Source organism: Nanorana parkeri, unplaced genomic scaffold (genome assembly GCF_000935625.1).
Source record: "Nanorana parkeri isolate BGI_ZX_2015 unplaced genomic scaffold, ASM93562v1 scaffold1401, whole genome shotgun sequence".
Classification (NCBI taxonomy): domain Eukaryota; kingdom Metazoa; phylum Chordata; class Amphibia; order Anura; family Dicroglossidae; genus Nanorana; species Nanorana parkeri.
The window spans coordinates 93,413-111,428 of NW_017307669.1; the positions used below are offsets into that span (position 1 = coordinate 93,413).

General features: G+C 41.8%; 1 protein-coding gene across 1 annotated transcript in view; it reads left to right on the forward strand.

Moving 5' to 3' along the window:
* The window catches only part of AP4B1 (adaptor related protein complex 4 beta 1 subunit), a 38,186-nt gene that overhangs the window by 11,139 nt on the left and 9,031 nt on the right, over positions 1–18,016 (forward strand). Inside the window, exons 4-8 of the mRNA XM_018569804.1 lie at positions 3,239–3,386; positions 3,969–4,465; positions 8,664–8,747; positions 11,259–11,362; positions 12,355–12,562. Coding sequence (XP_018425306.1) covers positions 3,239–3,386; positions 3,969–4,465; positions 8,664–8,747; positions 11,259–11,362; positions 12,355–12,562 — 1,041 coding nt within the window. The remainder of the gene's footprint in view (positions 1–3,238; positions 3,387–3,968; positions 4,466–8,663; positions 8,748–11,258; positions 11,363–12,354; positions 12,563–18,016) is intronic.

The window sequence follows — 18,016 nt, forward strand, 5'->3', positions numbered from 1 at the left end:
TTGGAAGCTCTGTTACATAAAAAACCCTTGGTGTGTACTGTACGTCAACACCGGTTGAACACATTTATATTCACAGAGGCCAAGCGGGTCATTGCGAAAGCTTGGAAGTCCCCTGACATACCCTTTGTTGAAGTCAAACGTAGAGTGTCACGTGTGATGTTTTTTGAGAAGCTCACTGCGATCCAAAAGGGACGCTCTGGTGTCATTCAGGAGACTATGGGAGCCATGGATTGAGTCGTACCTCCCTCTGTCCTTCAATGCAGATTCCTTGACTGTATGAGTGTCAATAGCTGGGAGTGGGGGATTGGCTGTCACCGCTCCTCTATTCCTATACTTTGCCTTACCTCCTTTTGCCTCTCTCTCCCACCTCCCCCTTCCCATCCCTCCCTACCCCTATTGGCTCCCCCTCTTGTCCCGTGCCTCGTTGTAACAAAATAAAAGGAACCGTAAATAATGAATATTGCTCAGTAACAATGGTTCTTTTCTCTATAAGTTTGCTAAATAGCATCAAATACCTGGTGACCCCAACTTTTCCCTTGAGATTGATAACACAGCTATCAAACCCTCCCCCCATGCCAAAGTCCTCGGTGTCATCTTTGACTCAGACCTTGCCTTTCTTTCCCACATCCAATCACTATCCAAATCCTGCTGCCTTCACATTTGTATTGTCTCCAAAATACGCCCCCCTCCCCACGAATAAAACCGCAAAATTACTAATTCACTCACTTGTTATCTCTCGTCTTGACTATTGCAACTCCCACCTCATTGACCTACCTCTACACAGGTTATCCCCCCTTCAATCTAACATGAATGCTGCTGCTAGACTCATTCAGCTAACCAACCGCTCAGTGGCTGCAACCACCCTCTGCCAATCCCTCCACTGGCTTCCAATACCCCGAAGGATAAAATTCTAAATATTAACGACTTGCAAAGCCATCCACAACTCTGCCCCCGGCTATATCTCAAACCTTGTCTCAAAGTATCACCCTAACCGTTACCTCCGCTCTTCCAAAGACCTACGACTTTCCAGCGCCCTCGTCAACTCCTCCCATGCTCACCTCCAGGACTTCTCTGGAGTCTCTTCCATCCTCTGGAACTCTGTACCCCAACCTGTCCGGCTATCTCCCACTCTGACTGCCTTTAGGCGAACCCTTAAGACTCATCTCTTCAGGGAAGCCTATCCCACCTCAACCTAACCACTGAACAAACAATTCATCCCCAAACAGCTACCTCCTCATGTATCACTTGTCCCTACCTTTTAGATTGTAAGACAGGGCCCTCCTTACCATCTTGTCTTGAATTGTATTGTGATTGTAATGTCTTATTATTGTATTGTATATTGTAAATCGCTGCGCAAACTGTTGGCGCTATATAAATCCTGTATAATAATAATACAAGTTGTACTGTGTTTAGGGAGTACTGGGTATATCTTTCATTTAAACAGATACATTTACGCTGTGGTCAAACATAAATCTTTTGCACATAAACTCACTTCAGGGTCTCAGCCTGCATGTGTTGAGTAGCTTTTATTTCGGTATTGGAATCTTCTATACCTCTTTGCCTGTCAGCTAAAATCTTTACCAAATTTTCCAAATGGCCCTAAATGTGAGCCTGTGAATTTGCAAACTCGGGCTTATTCATAGTGAACAGATGATACCACTGTCCACTAGACACCACAATGTTATTTTTTTTTTTTTACACTGCTTCAGCATTTTAGGGGTGATTCATAAAATGCAGAGCCTATGATGTTCCGCTGAGTGTTCTCTACACTATGCTGCAGAAAACATTCTGTGATTGGAGGAGAGGGCAGTCACATGACTTTGACTGGTTGACCTCCTCCAGGCAGTTTGTTTTATCATTCATTGTAATGAACGGGACTTTGGTTCTGATTGCATTTCGAAGCAAGCAGAGTATATTGCACATCTGTAAAGTATATTGTTGTACTGTGTACATTTTCATTCAAAGCAGCAGTAGGTTGCCATACCGCTACTTTATTAATGGGGTATTTAGTGTTAATTGGGTTTGAGCACCTTCCTTCAACTGTGTTTTACTCTTAAAGCTGTCTATACACTGCTTGATTTCGAACAGTTTGTTGCTTTCTCGGGACTTGCCCATATCCCGGCAGGGGGATTCACCTATCCCTGCTGTTAAGAATGGATGGGGAAACTGACTAATGTATGGCCAGCTTTAGATATATGCAGGAAATAAATGAATTAATGTAAATCTTACCAATGTTAATGTATCACAAACCTTGCTATGGTGTAGTGTGTTACATATGTAAATTGTTTGGCTTGATTAGCTTGATTAGCTTGATTCCTCTTATCTCTTATCTCACTGCAAGTCCTACAGACAGGTATCCTATTAAAAGCATTAGGTTGTCTCCAGCCTCCAATAATGTGAAACACTAACAATGCTCTGTGACATAGGCAGTTCTGTATTCTGGGAGAGCAAGTATTTGTGTTCCTCAAAATAGTGCAAATGTGTAATGCTGACATGAGAAAGCTGTGGATGAGGAAGGGGGTATTGCACTTGTTAGAATCATATGACTGATCACAGAGAATTACTGGGGAATCATGATGTGTATGGTTGCATGGAGTTATATATGTTTTGGGATGCACCAATACCGAGTATCTGGGCGAGTACTCGTACTCGTACTCACCCAAATGCTCCCGATGCCTATCCCGATACCGGAACTTCCGGTATCAGGAAGCTGGGCGGCGAGTCATGACATGCTGCCTGTCTTCCTGATTGTCCAGGAAGCAGGATCCATGCTCCCTCGTCAATAGGAAGCATAGAGCTGGCTTCCCGGCCTATCAGGAAGCCAGGGGGCAGGTAATGACTCAGCCCCTTGCTTCCTGATTGCCCCATGCTTCCTCATCAGCTAGTGACAAAGGAGCATGGAGCCAATCAGGAAGCCAAGCATGTAATGACTTGCCGCCCGGCTTCCTGATTGGTCGTCATAGTAAATATATATATATATGTGTGTGTGTATGTATGTATGTATGTATGTATGTATGTATGTATGTACACACGCACGCGCACACACAAAGAGACCTTAGATGAAAAATTAAGTCTGGCATAGCTTTAGTGTATTAGCATTTAGCTAACTGATTTTGTCATGTTAATTGCTCTTCAAGTACGGAAATTATTGTTATGAAGATAAATGTAGTTATGTAAAATGATACATTATATTATTTCTGTTTTAAAAGAGTTCTTCTAATATATGACAATCTTTCAGATGGAGCCATTGTTAATGAGCTGTACAGTTTGCTTCGAGATCCGGATCCAATAGTTTTGGTGAACTGCCTGCGGGCTCTAGAAGAAATTCTAAAGACAGAAAGTGGAGTTGCCATTAACAAGCCTATAGCTCATCATCTTCTCAAAAGGTTAAGTCTCCTAATCATCTGTATACTTTCTTGTTTGCTGTAATTTTATTGCCAGCTTTAGTACACTCTTTTCTGTACAGCAAGGACAGCCCAATCTCCAGTAGATGTGTTCACCCATAGTGATGAAAGAGATATGGGTAAAGCTGGCAAGTGCTGAGCACCCGTGTTATATGGTGAATAACAGGAAGCTATTCAGTGGCCCATATACACAAAGATGCTGCATTTGAACTACCTAACCTTTTACACTGGCTAAATATCAGGTCTAATCTGCACCTTAGGGCATTTTAGATCCGGCTGCCTATAGACTAACACTGGGCTTCCGATCAGATCAGCCTGAAAAACTGACAGTGCCCGTGTGAAAGGGGCCTTACTGCTTTGGATATTACGTGTTGCAAATACAGAACATGACCAGTTTATTTTTTTTATCAGTGTGATAATTTCATCCCTAGTTCATCTGTTCTCATAAAAATCGTTATTTTTTGGAATTTGACATTGTTACATCTTAGCCCATTTTTCTTCTGTTGTAATAATTTGCATTCAGTATTTATTTTATTTTTTTTAAACTGTTTTGATATTTTTTAGGATGGCTGATTTGGATCATTGGGGACAGAGTGAGGTCCTGACATTCCTCCTTCGATACAAACCACGCAGTGAAGAAGAGATTTTTGATATTCTGAACATACTAGATGGTTATCTGAAGAGCACTCATATCAGTGTAGTCATGGGAGCAACCAAACTCTTCTTGATTTTAGTAAAGGATTTTCCTCATGTGCAGGCAGACATTCTTGTGCGGCTGAAAGGTCCACTGCTAGCCGCTTGTACTTCTGAAAGCAGAGAGATGTGTTTTGCTGCTTTGTGCCATGTCCGAGAGATTCTCCGCAGTTTGCCAGGGCATTTTAGCAGCCATTACAAAAAATTCTTCTTCTCATACAATGACCCTCACTATATTAAGAACCAGAAGATTGACATCCTTTGTGAACTAGTTAATGATGAAATTGTACACAATATACTTGAAGAACTCCGAATATGCTGCACAGATGTATCAATACAGCTTGCCCACACTGCCATCTTTGCAATCGGTAATTATAAATTATTATTAATATTACTATTATGATTGAAAACATTGTTCAGGGTTTAGTAATATGTATTGGATGGTGAAATCTTTTAACGGAACCTTTTCTGCACGTTGCACCAAAGTTCTTTGCATTCCAGAAACCAGTGGGGTCATTAAAACACAGCATATTCTGGTCCTGAACTTGCTAAATGGATACATACCATCAGCTTTTTAGGAGGATTAGACCTGCAATTCTTTTGCCCAAACAACTAATTCCACTGATCTTCTCAAGAATCTTTTTTCCTGTTGGAAACTTTAAATTGCTGAAAATACTTGTTTTAGGTAAATAAGGGCTTGTACATTTGTTTGCATAAGAATTGCAGAACTGCTTAATGTCAGATGCACTTCTACACAAATCCTTATAGTGCAAATGCAACTTTTGTGCAGTTACACTTATTTTGTAGTCTCCACAGCACTCTTTTCAGTCTTATAGTTATCAATCCATTGAAATAATGGCAGTGTAGCCTTATTGGTGCCACACAGCTGCTTGCCAAAATATCCTGTGCATCTGCTCTGCAATCTTATTGTTTCCTTTGTAAGGCTATTGAGTACAAGCTTATACTCTAGACTAAATCTCCATTGGATTGAATGCGATTGCAGAACTTATAGGTGGGTAAGCTGGAAGATTGAAAAACCGCCTGGGAGGTACAGGTGAGGCCATGCAGCTGTTATCTCAATGAATCAGACAGGTGACTATAAAACTGAACGGAAGGGGGACTGGGCGCAAGGAAGACATCAACATAAGGCTTGCTCACATGGCTTTCGGCTTTTATAAGAGCAGTGTGCACAGAAAGCTTTTGAAAAGCATTTGGGAAGCGTTCAGCAAGCTTTGAGCAGCTTTGTTGAAGGCTTGAAAGGATTCTTCAGTTTTGGTTTGTGAATGTTAAAACACAGATCTTAACCTCCCAGGAGGTATGATTATCTAAGTATTTTTTCTTCTATTTTCTACTTTTGAATTTCTCGCTTTTGGTACGGAAAATTTACCCCCGAGCCACACTCGGGATTACCGCCAGGAAGGATAATGGGAGTTGTGACTGTCACAAGAAACAAGCTGCTTGGCCAAACTAGAACTAAAGGGTGCTTTTAAAGGGCTTCAAGAAAGCTTGTTGAAAGCTCTGCAAATGCTCTGTAAAAGCTTGTAACTGGTGCAGTTACATTTAATACTAGCCTTATGTCAGGGATCTGGAACAAGGGGCATCTTAAAACATTTAATGTGAAAATGGCTTAATGTAGCTTAATGTGTAAAAAAAAAAAAAGTACCTAAACCTCAGACAATTCCCTTGAAACTTTGCACAACCTAAGTTTTCAACTTCCCAAACCCACTCTGGAAGTTTCATGTTTTTTGGTTTCCCACAAAGCAAGTGAGGGACATTAAGCTTGTTTTTCAGTGAGCTTAATGTGGCTTAATGTACAAAAAAAGAACTTGGATGTTAACCAATTTCCCCCAAGACTATCTAGGCAAACATATTCTGAAAATTTTAGGACGATTTCAGTTCTTTATACATTAGGCTGTTCACATTAAGGGGGTTATTTACAAAAGCTAGTCGAAGGATCAGCCGTAGCTCTGGCTAATCCTTTGGCCAGCTTCAGTTGCGGAGCCCTTCGGTTCAGTGGAACTGAAGGGCTGCTGTACGGGCTATTCACTAAAGCCCGTACAGCTCCCGAAGGTGGCAGAGCCAAAGGCATATGCTTCGGCTTGACTGAGCCAAAAAGTGACAGCCAAAGGCCGAACACCTCGCAAATGACAGCTGGACGGAACCAGCCGTGATCTCACGGCTGGCTCCGTCCAGTTGTAATGACAGATCAGCGCCCCCAAATGAATGGGGGACGCTGAACTGTCATTAAAACAATGACAACTGGGCAGAGCCGGCCGGCTCAACCCAGGTGTTATTCGGGACCTGCTAGAAGACTCTAGCAGGTCCCGTTCAATAGGAAACAGTTGGGCGGAGACTCTTGCAGCCCTGTCCAATTGTTTTTATTGAGTTTTTTTTATCTTTATTTTTGTTTTTATTTAATTTACATTTTTAAATATTTTTTTTCTACTTTTTTCATTGAATTGCTATTCTGCTCGGTACCATGGAGGTATTCACTCACTGCCGTTCGGCCCAATAGGGGCGAAGGGCAGCGAGGGAGCTGTCGGAGCGTCGGCTCAGCCGATCGAGATGTTGGATTGGCTGAGTTGAAGTCCTTCTGCACTTCGGCTCAGCCAAACATGCAGCCGAAGTACTACAGGTGATTTCAGCCGATGTACAGCTGAAATCAGCCGTACAAGCCTGAAGTGAATAGTGTTCGGCTAACTTCACTTCGGGTGGGTTATTCACTCGGTTGCCTTTGGCAGCTTTGTGAATAACCCTGTATATGTTTGTATGCAAAAAGTTAGTCTTATATTGTGTGAAGTTTGTGGGAAATTGGTTAACATCTTAAGTTCTTTTTTGTACACTAAGATCCCAGAAAAACAAGCTTAATGTCACTCATTTGCCTTGTGGGAAACCATAAAACTTCCAGGATAGGTTTGGGAATTTGAAAACTTAGGTTGTGCAAAGTTTCAAGGGAATTGAGTGAGGTTTAGGCACTTTTATTACACATTAAGCTATATTAAGCCATTTTCACATTAAAAGAGAACTATGGTCCAACATTATTTGGCCATAGTTCTCTTTAGAGTCACAGGAGGACATTTACTAATGTCCTCCAGTGACCCAAAACTCAGCATATAGCTTTTATATACTGACAGCGCAGAGCCGTGCAGCAGCCAGGAAAGGTTCCGACACTATTTACGGGATCCACTTCGCTATCTGATTTACAGCTGGCTCTGCCTTTCTAGAGCCTGTCGTGCCCACCTCCTCCCCTGTCTGTCCCCCCATTCAGCGCTGGAGAAACAGAGAGGGGGGGGGGGGGAGGACACCCACCCTTCCGGGGATTGGGAACTGAGTGATCAGCGCTATGTTGTCGCTCAGTTCTCAATCTATAGAGCCGACATGTGGCCGCTTCAGTTTCACGCATCGGCTCTAATTATGGGGAGGAGTGTATTTCACTCTCCCCATAATTCACCTTTAAATATTTTAGGATGTCCCTGAAACAATTGAGTTAGAAGGCTCAATCACCCTGAAAATTACAAACCAAAACTTGCCCTGTAAGCTTTTCCACTGGACTAATAGGTTAGTGGGCTTGTTTTACAATAAGTACATGGGTGTCAGCAGTAACAGGAGTCAGCTTTTGTAAGTCAGCTACTTCTGTTCTCAAATTAATTCTGCAATTCCAACTTTTGTAAGAGTTCTAAACACCAACATTATTTTTTCTTGTTCTGAGCAGGGAGTTCTGTCATTGCAATCAAAAGTCTCTTGACCATCATACAAACAATTCCAACAACTGCTCAAAATGACACAGCACAAAATATTCTGTACATTTTAACAGAATGCAAGGGGATAAACAGAGACTGAAACGCAGTATGTTTTTTTAAAATACCTGTGAAAACTGGCATATAAGCCAGCTGGATTATTTAATCTGTTGGGGTCTCTGCTGTAAACATTCTGAGACCATATCTCAGAAAACTACTGGTGCAAAAGTGCAGATATGGGGCACAGAATTTATATATTACTTAACCACACACTACTTGCTGTTATTATTGCGTAGCTGGACCCATCACAGTGCTTGTTTTTTTTAAACTTTATTTAACTTGACATTCAACTCTTTGCATGGCAGCGTATTGTGATGCGTTGTAGCAAAAATGCACAAAAATACTACCTAACCTACTTTTTTTCTTCCATTGTATACCAATGCATACCTTTTATAGTCATATGCAGATTACATGAAGCCGGCTCCTAGTTCTGGGTGAGATTTGTCCAAGCCTATATAAGAGCAACACCAGCTTGTTAGACTGGGTGGCATGAAAGAGTTTTAGGAACCTTGTTGGAACACAACAATGTCTCGAACTTAGGTCCAATAGTAAATCTGAGCTTATAAATACTGAAGGACCATGAGCAGAAAGGAGCCCTGAGCAGAAACACAATACTTACTGTATACCTGATCTGCATTACTTATACCTGATATTTACATTAGTTAAATACAACCTAATATACATAAATCCAATTGTATAGATGGAAAAAATAAAATATTATTCCTGGAGTGACCCTTTTGTTTGTAATGTTATCTTTTAATATATTTAGGTCGCATTGCAAGAACATACAGTGAGAAGTGTGTGAAAATCTTGGCAGGCTTACTGGAGTTCAAGCAAGAACACATTACTTCAGGTATCTTCCTAACTTTGGTATCAATAAAAAAAAAATGAATGTCTATGCTTGACATTAGGGAAACCTGTTTTGTGAGAAATGTGGTAGCTACTATTGCTGACCTTGTATAAATGGTATTCACCTTACTGCTCTGCTGTTCTTCTAGCTTCATTGCTTTCTTAGGCGTTGTCCTGGAACAAGTATGTAGATTAAAAAAGTCAGGGAAAATTCCTCATCTGCATACTTGTTTCAGGTCATTGACCCTAGGTATTGGAGAAAGAGTCCTAGCTTATCTAGAAAAAAATAATATACAGGTGAAACTCGAAAAATTTGAATATCGTGCAAAAGTTAATTTATTTCACTAATGCAACTTAAAAGGTGAAACTAATATATGAGATAGATTTATTACATGCAAAGCAAGATAGTTCAAGCCGTGATTTGTCATAATTGTGATGATTATGGCTTACAGCTCATGAAAACCCAGATCCACAATTTCAGAAAATTTTTGGCAGTGTGGGCAGGTGCCAAGTCTTGCTGGAAAATGAAGTCAGCATCCCCATAGAGCTCGTCTGTGGAAGAAAGCATGAAGTGCTCCAAAATCTTCTGGTAGACGGCTAAGTTGCATTAGTGAAATAAATGAACTTTTGCACGATATTCTAATTTTCTGAGTTTCACCTGTATGTTCATAATCAAAAGAGACTAAACAGTTCGCTCGCAGAGATACAAATTCTAATGTAGTCTATGATAAACCAATAGAAACCACATTATTCCAATACTTTATATTATTAATATGCATTACTTCTTTTCCTTTTCAAATATGTACAGTGCACACAGTACTTAAATATATTACACAGAATTAGACAGATTCAGTGTACATAAAGTGTGCCACACGGCTTTAATTTCAGCCAAGTCCTGCTGACGCGGGCTATATTGGCGCAGTGTGTGGCCCTGTCGGCACCCCTTTTTTTTTAAATCGACTTTCATTGAAAGAGCCAGTTCGAAAATTCTCAGCAGTCACTGCTCTGGTAACAATGGCACACCTGCTGCTTTCAGAATACATTAGCCAGCAGTGGTGGATTCCCTCATTGGGGAATCAAGCGTTTCTTTTGTTCAGCAAAGTAAAAATGATTAGTGTATGGCCAGCTTAATAATTACTGCCCCTACTACATCACACCAGTAACTCCCCACCCATACACTAAGGACAGTTTTTAGATAGCAACCAGTTAACATAACACTATGTTTTTGGAGTTTTTGATTAATGTGGAGAACCGAAAAGTAAAAGATCATGCTGTGTTTATGTAGCTATGTTCTGATTAAAAATTATATATCAAAGACCTTGGCAGTGCTAACTACCCCATTATATTACCTTAATTTGTGTTATAGTAGTGGACTATTTTTTTCAATCCTCTATAATATTCATATAGTGTAGTGTGAATTTACTTTTAGCTATGTGTGCCCAGAATTAGCCTTTATGTATGTGTGCCCAGGATAAAGCTTCATTTTGGAAAAGAGTTTGTCTACAGAAAAAGCTGGTATGTTCTGTGGGGAAATATAATCATCACAACCCTTCCTAATCTTGAAATCGGAAAAATTGTTGACTTTCAGTAAACAGCTGCTGGCTGCCCATGTTTTTTATAGTGTCACTTCAGACATAGCAGCATTTTTAGCATTAAATTAAACAATTTAGAATTTAGATATGCCATAGGCATTTTTACATAGTTACATAGTTAGTCAGGCTGAAAAAAGATAAGTGCATCGAGTTCAACCTATAGAGATACAGAGAAAAAAATTAAATAGAAAAAGAAAAGCAAAAAAAACCCCTATAAAGCATGGTTCAATTTGCTCCAACAGTGGAAAAATATTCCTTCCTGATCCCATAAGGCAAGCGGATATTCCCTGGATCAACAATCTCGGATGCCTAACATACCTATAAGAACTCAATATCCAGTGATATTCTGTGCATTTAGGAAGACATCCAGATGTTTTTTAAAACAATTAGCTGAGCTAGCTAGAACTAGCTCCTGGGGCAGTCTATTCCACATTTCACAGCTCTAACTGTGAAGAATCCTTTCCGTATGCAAAGGTAAAACCTCTTTTCCTCCAGACGCAAAGAGTGCCCCCTTGTCCTTTGCAGTGACCTTAAAGTGAATTATTTGGCACCAAGCTCTTTATTTGGACCATTTATGTATTTATACATAGTGATCATGTCCCCCCTTAATTGCCTCTTCTCCAGAGAGAACAGATTCAGGTCAGCTAATCGTTCCTCATAGCTGAGCTCCTCCATGTCTCTTATGAGTTTAGTTGCCCTTCGCTGCACTTTCTCCAGTTCCACAACATCCTTTTTGTGAACTGGTGCCAAAACGGAACTGTATATTCCAGATGATGTCTTACTAATGCTTTGTACAAGGGCAAGATGATGTCTCTCTCTGGAGTCTATACCCCTTTTAATACAAGAAAGTATATGTATTGTCTTGTCTTTTGAGGTCTCTGCAATTTATGTTATATTGTGAGCATTGCTTTGTTATTTACCAGCTGTTATACAGACATTTCGGGACCTTGTTTGGCTGTGTCCTCAGTGTGTAAGTTCAGTATGCCAAGCCCTCCCCGGCTGCGAAGGAAACATTCAGGATAATGAGGTAATTTCGAACGTGCAATTTTCCATGTTCTGCTTTAACCTAAAAACATGATACTTTAATAGAGAGCTTTAGCAAAAATTCATAGAAACACAACTGTATATGTTTAAATTAGGGATGCACCAATACCGATACTAGTGTACTAGTACTCGCCCAAATGCTCCCTATACCAATACAGGAACTTCTACGAGTCATTACACGCTGCCCGGCTTAATGATTGGCCATGAAGTTGGCTTCCCGGCAAATTAGGAAGCCAGGGGGCGGGTAATGACCAGAAAGCCAGGTCCATGCTTCCTTGTCACCTGGTGACGAGGGTGCATGGAGATGGCTTCCCGGCTAATCAGGAAGCAGGGCAGTGAGTCATTACATGCCCCTGTCTTCATGGCTAATCAGGAAGCAGGGCGGCAAGTCATTACACGCCGCCCAGCTTTCTTAATGGGACTTCTTGTATCGGTATTCAGCATCGGTGAGTACCAAGGGGAAAAAATATCTGTACTCGATACCGAAAAAACGGTATCGGTGCATCCCTAGTCTAAATGCCTATTATGGTTTCATAGTTATTGCAACAGATCATCATCATTTACAATTCAGGCTCCTTTATGTAACTATCCTGTGGGATACCAAGGTGTACCCAAGCCAGCTGGGAACAGTTCCTTTAGTGTGTTCAGGAAACATCCAATGCTGCAGTGCATTATGGGCCTCCAAAAGGACGCACCATCCTCCTCATCTAGCTACAGGATTGCCAAACTTCCCACTCTTTCTACTAACCTTGGCGACCCTGTGGAATCACTGAATTTCCAGCTCTTGTAATTGTGCCTTATTCTTTTAGCCATTTCCTGTATCTGTGGTCATTGTAACATTGCCAGTTGTGATCCAATATGTTTAATGCACATAGCGTACACATATATAGACTTTTTACTTAACCTATTATGTTTTCCATGTTTAGCATAACTTGGTTGGCTTGTGATTTTTAAACATGTGTATTTTATCTGTAGGGCAAGCAAGCCTTAATATGGCTTCTGGGGATGCATGGAGAGTTTATAACCAATGCACCATACATCTTGGAGGAATATGTTGATAATATTAAGACAGAGACCTCGCCAACAGTAAAAATGGAGCTCCTGACATCTCTGGTGCGATTGTTCCTCTGCCGGCCAGCTGAGTGCCAGGACATTTTGGGACGTCTCATCTATTATTGTATAGGTAAGTGCTATTATTTGAAATCCCATGACATGACTGTTAACAGGTCTTTTGGTGCTTTTGCAGGTCTCTGTATGTAACCTTTACAGATCATGATTCGCCTGCGAATTGTTGGTTGGTTTCCCAAGTATGACTCTTGAAGGCAGGAGCTAACCAACCATGGAGCATAAAATACATAGACGCTGTATAAATTTGTGTTCAGTCTCCTACTTTTGATTCTCCTTTTGTGCATGTTCTCATTTATTTTACTGCCCCTCTCCCCCCCATATCACCACTACTGTGCTTTCCATCTCTTTTATTTGTCCTGCTTTTAATAGAAAATCCCATTGGGATTAGAAAAAGTCCTGCATTCAGGAGGCAGTAGGATTGCCTCCTGAACGCTGGGCAGCTGCTGCTCCACCGCCCTCTGAAAAGCGATCCACCGCAGATCGCTTTGTAGAGGGCAGTGGAGACTGCAGCCAATCTGAACAAGACCAAAGAATATAAAGCGCTTCAGAGATTTAAAATGAAAATTTAATTTTCCAGCCAGTGGTTACATATTTGTGTGCAGCCAGGCCATTCGAATAGCCTGGCTGCACAATAGGGATTTAGAACACTACTTATTGTAACATATATGCATCATTATATTTATGGCTGTTTTTTGGGTGCATAAGCTATGATGCTACCAAGCTCAATGGCCTTTGCGGCTTCTCAGAAGAAATTCATATTCTGTGTATGAGCGTAATTGCACTGAGACTATTCAAGCCATTAACGTTGGAGTGAACTCCACACCTTTTTTAGGTTTGAATGGAGTGAAGCAACGTTTAATCCCTATTAACCACCTCCCGTCCATGGCCATTCCGGAACTGCCGGACGGGAGCCTTATAGGAGCGGGAGGGCGTCCTCCCCGCTCATGCGTGGCGCTCAGCACGCACGCGAGTGGGAAACTGTTAGCAATGTATACAGCCAGCGATGGCTGTTTACATTCAAGCGATCGGGCGTCTCTAGAGACGCCCGATCTCCCTTTGATCTCTTCTCGATCCCCGAATGCAGGAAGTGATGTATATTACATTACTTCCTGCTTTCAGATGCCGATGAGAAGCTGCTGAAGCAGATATCTGTTTTCATCAGCTTCTCTGGGGGTCCCTAGGTGACTCCCCAGATGTCTCCATAAAGAGGACCTGTTATGTGAATTGGCTATCACATAGGGGATTTCTTAGTCCCCTATGTGATTGCAATAAAGTTGTGTAAAAAGTTTAAAAAAAAAATGTAAAATAACACAAGAAAATGTTTAAAGTCCCCTGCCCCCACACATACACACGCAAACATGCGTCGAGTGCACCATCGTGATGAGCGGTAAAAGCTTTTTAAGTATCACCTATGGCCAATTTTAGGTATGGTCGTTTTTTGTGATTCCGCAGGTGCGTCATTTTAAAGCTTGACCTGTTTTGTGTCTATTTACCCGATGTGATCCCATCTGTTTATATTTTACAAAACAATTGGGTAAATATAAATGTTTTATAACATAACGTAGAGAAAACAGTTTTTATTTTTTTAATTTTAGGTACTTTTTCATTATTTAATAAAAAAATAAAACCCCAGTGGTGATTAAATACCACCAAAAGAAAGCTCTGTCTCCAAAAAATTGTATAAAAATTAATTTCAGTACAGCATTGGATGGCTAAATTAATGTCAGTCAAAGTACCGCAATGCTAGTGAAAAATGGCCTGGTCAGGAAAGGGGTTTAACACCCTGGTCTTCAAGTGGTTAATCACCAAATGGTTGATTTATGGAAGTAATTCAGGAAGAATTATAGTCCATTACTATCAAAATTTAAACAACCTTGTAGAGCTGATTTACAAAATCTGAACAACACTTAAGTAGTTTTCCAAAGCAACCAAACATTTCTGGCTTCGTTTTATAGAAATCTGAATGGTTGCTAGGAAAAACTCAGGTTTTACTTCCATGCTAGTTACATTTCTACAAGGAAATTATTTGCTGCACACACAGAAAGTGAAGTAGCAGAAGAGAGACCAGTGAGATCTGCTTTCTAGGACACACAGCTTATTCCCCAGTATCCTTACCACCGGTCACATCTCTTACTCCTTACTACATTTACTTCAGTGAGATCTCCTACAGACCTAACAAGTCCTATGTAACTCACCCTAAATAAACCAATCTTATACTGTCTTATGGAGTTGAAAGTTATTTCACTTCCTCTTCTGCTGGAGAATTGCATATCCTGGAAAGAGTACAGAGTCATGTTATTACCTGGCCACAGGAACTTGTACATGCTTTCTCTGTAACGCCAGGATTTGATGTCAATGACTGTTTGGGGAACACGTGTGTAATGTTCTAAATCTACCTTCCCTTCCACTGCATGTTTAATCCACTTTTTCTCCAATGTTTCACTGTATCCTTATCAACTCAAACATACTAACATTCAGGCCTTTATTTATTGTTATATATTTATTTATTTCAGATACTCTTTACTTAACGACCGAGTTCCGTTCCTACGACTAGATTAAGCAAATTGGTCACTAAGTGAGGGATAGAGGAAATCAGCTCTAATATACAGTACATGACTTAGGTTTGCATACCGCAAATACCAATGTACAGTACATTAGTGAAAACTGACTGACCAACTGCAGGAACGAGACAGACTGAGAAAGGGTGATGTGAGATGAGATTGGCCCAAGTTCACATACAGTGTATAATACCAATTAGTCACAGAGCTGGTTGTAAGTCGTTAAACAGGTAGGTTGTTAAGTGAGGAGTAACTGTACTTATATAGAGCTGTCAATTTACACAGTGCTTTACATAGAGCACATTCACATCAGTCCCTCAAGGAGCTTACAATCTAAGGTCCATATCTCGCACGCATACATATGGGGCCAATTTAGACAGGAGGCAATTAACCTACCAGCATGTCTTTGGAGTGTGGGAGGAAACCAGAGTACTTGGAGGAAACCCATGCAAGCACAGGGGGAACATGCAAAAACTCCTTGCAGAAAGTGTCCTGACTGGGATTTGAACCAGGGACCCCAGTACTGCAAGGCAAAAGTGCTAACAACTAAGCCACTGTGCTTTCTACTATATGCAGTGCCTCATGCCTCTCAATTAATGTTCTGCCCCTTTATTCCATGCAGTGTGTCATGCCTGTATTCTACATATAGTTCCTTGTGATGCTCTGTTGCATGCATTGCCTCTTGCTTCTCTACTACATGCAGTGACCAATCCATATGTACTATATATGCACTATATGCAGCACCTCATGTTTCTTTACTAATGCAGTACCTCCTTCTCTTCTACACAGCTTTTTGCTCTCTGCTGCATGCCACACCTCTTACATCTGTAGTACATACCTCATAACTTTATATTCTAGAGCAGGGCTCAAAATTTCCACTTGCCTGCTCGCATTTGGCGAGTAAAAATAAGGTGAGGGCAAGTGGAAATTTGGGTCTCCAAGTACCGGTCCGCAGGGCAACTCCGGCCCGCGAGCCGCTACTATGTGGCTCACAGCCAGCTGACATGTCAGGCACACGGTCGCAGACTGCGTACCCGACTTGTGGGAGCAGCTCCATGGTCTGCATCTGTGTCGGATGCAGAGCCGCTCCTGTCACCTCTGGCTTCCTTCGACCGGAGCTTTGATAGTTCTGCGCTCCGGCCGAAAGAAAGAATGTATGTGAGCAGGATCGATCCCTGGTTATCTGGGGGTGATGGTGAGGTCTGCTGCAGGTGAGGACGAGGCATTGCAAGATTCTCACAGCCACAGGCATGACTCCCATAGAGAGATGCCTCATGGGATTTCTAGTTGCACCACAGCTGGAGGGCTGGAGTTTGGCTACCCCTGCCTTACATCATAACTTTCGTTATGCGATGGTTGTAAGGTCATTAAAATCTCGTACGATCTGCCCATCTTGGACAGGCAGATCGTACTGTCAATCATCGGAAGCCCTCCCCGCTGAGGGGAGGGCTTCCGATGATTGCAGTGCTGAGCAGGCAGTGTGCGCCTGCGCACACCGGCCCGTGCGGCATTAGTCTTCCAACCACGCCACCAACCTGCCAAAATGCGTACGATTTTCGGCAGGTTTTCCAGCGCGCTTGGAAGAATAAAGTCGTACGACCTTACAGTAGAAGCAGTCGCACGCTGCCCATACACCTGCCGATTATTGTACGATAATCGGCAGGTGTATGGACACCTTTAGTGTATGTGTATATTAGGCCCCATTCACACCTGCGGTATATTTCAGGTGTGATTAGAGATTCCTGTGTCAGGAACTTGCGTTTTCCTGCAGCAGCAATCCCTAATCTGCCGTTTACAAGCGGCAACTATCATAAGATAAGAATTATCATAAGATTATTTAAGAGGGTGTGTTTAGGGGCGGAGTTAAGGCCGGGGCAGGGTAAGGGTTAGGTGGGGCAACTGGTGGCTAGTGACTCTTAAGGTCTGGCTAGTAGCTCAGGACTTGAAATTTTGAGCCCTGTTCAAAAGTACCTTATTCAATTGCATGGGCTGCCCTAATGCAGTGTCCGATATCATAGACAAAACTCTTTATTCACACTGCTCTGCTAAAGCATGATATTTTCAGGGATATTGCACTTCTTAGCCAGGTAGAGAATAGTGATAGTCCCAAGGACACTGCTGAGCCAGGTATAGATGAGTGATATTTCCAGGAGGCCTGCTTTAGCAAGCCAGTTATGCAGTAATACGCCCCTAAGCCTGGTCCTAAGCCAGGTTGGGAAAGTGATATTTGCCGAGAAATTTTCTTACTTAAAAAAGAATTGGGATGGTTTTTTCTGGAGACACTGCACTGCTGAGCCATGGACATGATATTTTCAAGAACACTACATTGCTATAACACCCACCTCACCACTTGCCCCCTGGACCCTGTTCCCTCAAAACTACTTCGGTCACCCTCATACTCTATCCTACACTCTCTTACTCACATTTTCAATCTCTCACTTTCTACTGGAATCTTTCCTACCCCTCTTAAACATGCACTAGTCACCCCAATACCCAAAAAACCTTCACTGGACCCTGCCAACCTCAATAATTTCAGACCTATCTCCTTACTCCCATTCACCTCTAAACTACTAGAACGCCTTATCTACAACCGCCTGAGTTGCCACCTCGCTAATAACAACCTTTTGGACCCCTTTCAGTCCGGCTTTCGCCCTCAACATTCCACTGAAACAGCCCTCCTAAAACTCACCAATGACCTAATAACAGCTAAAAACAACGGCCACTATTCCTTACTCTTGCTATTAAGACCTCTCTGCTGCTTTTGACACTGTTGACCACCCGCTGCTCCTCAAAAAACTCCACTCGCTTGGCCTACAAGACTCTGCTCTCTCGTGGTTCTCCTCCTACTTCTCTATGCGCTCCTTTAGTGTCACCTACAATTCTAACTCCTCCCCTCCTCTTCCTCTTTCTGTAGGGGTCCCCCAAGGCTCTGTCCTTGGACCCCTTCTCTT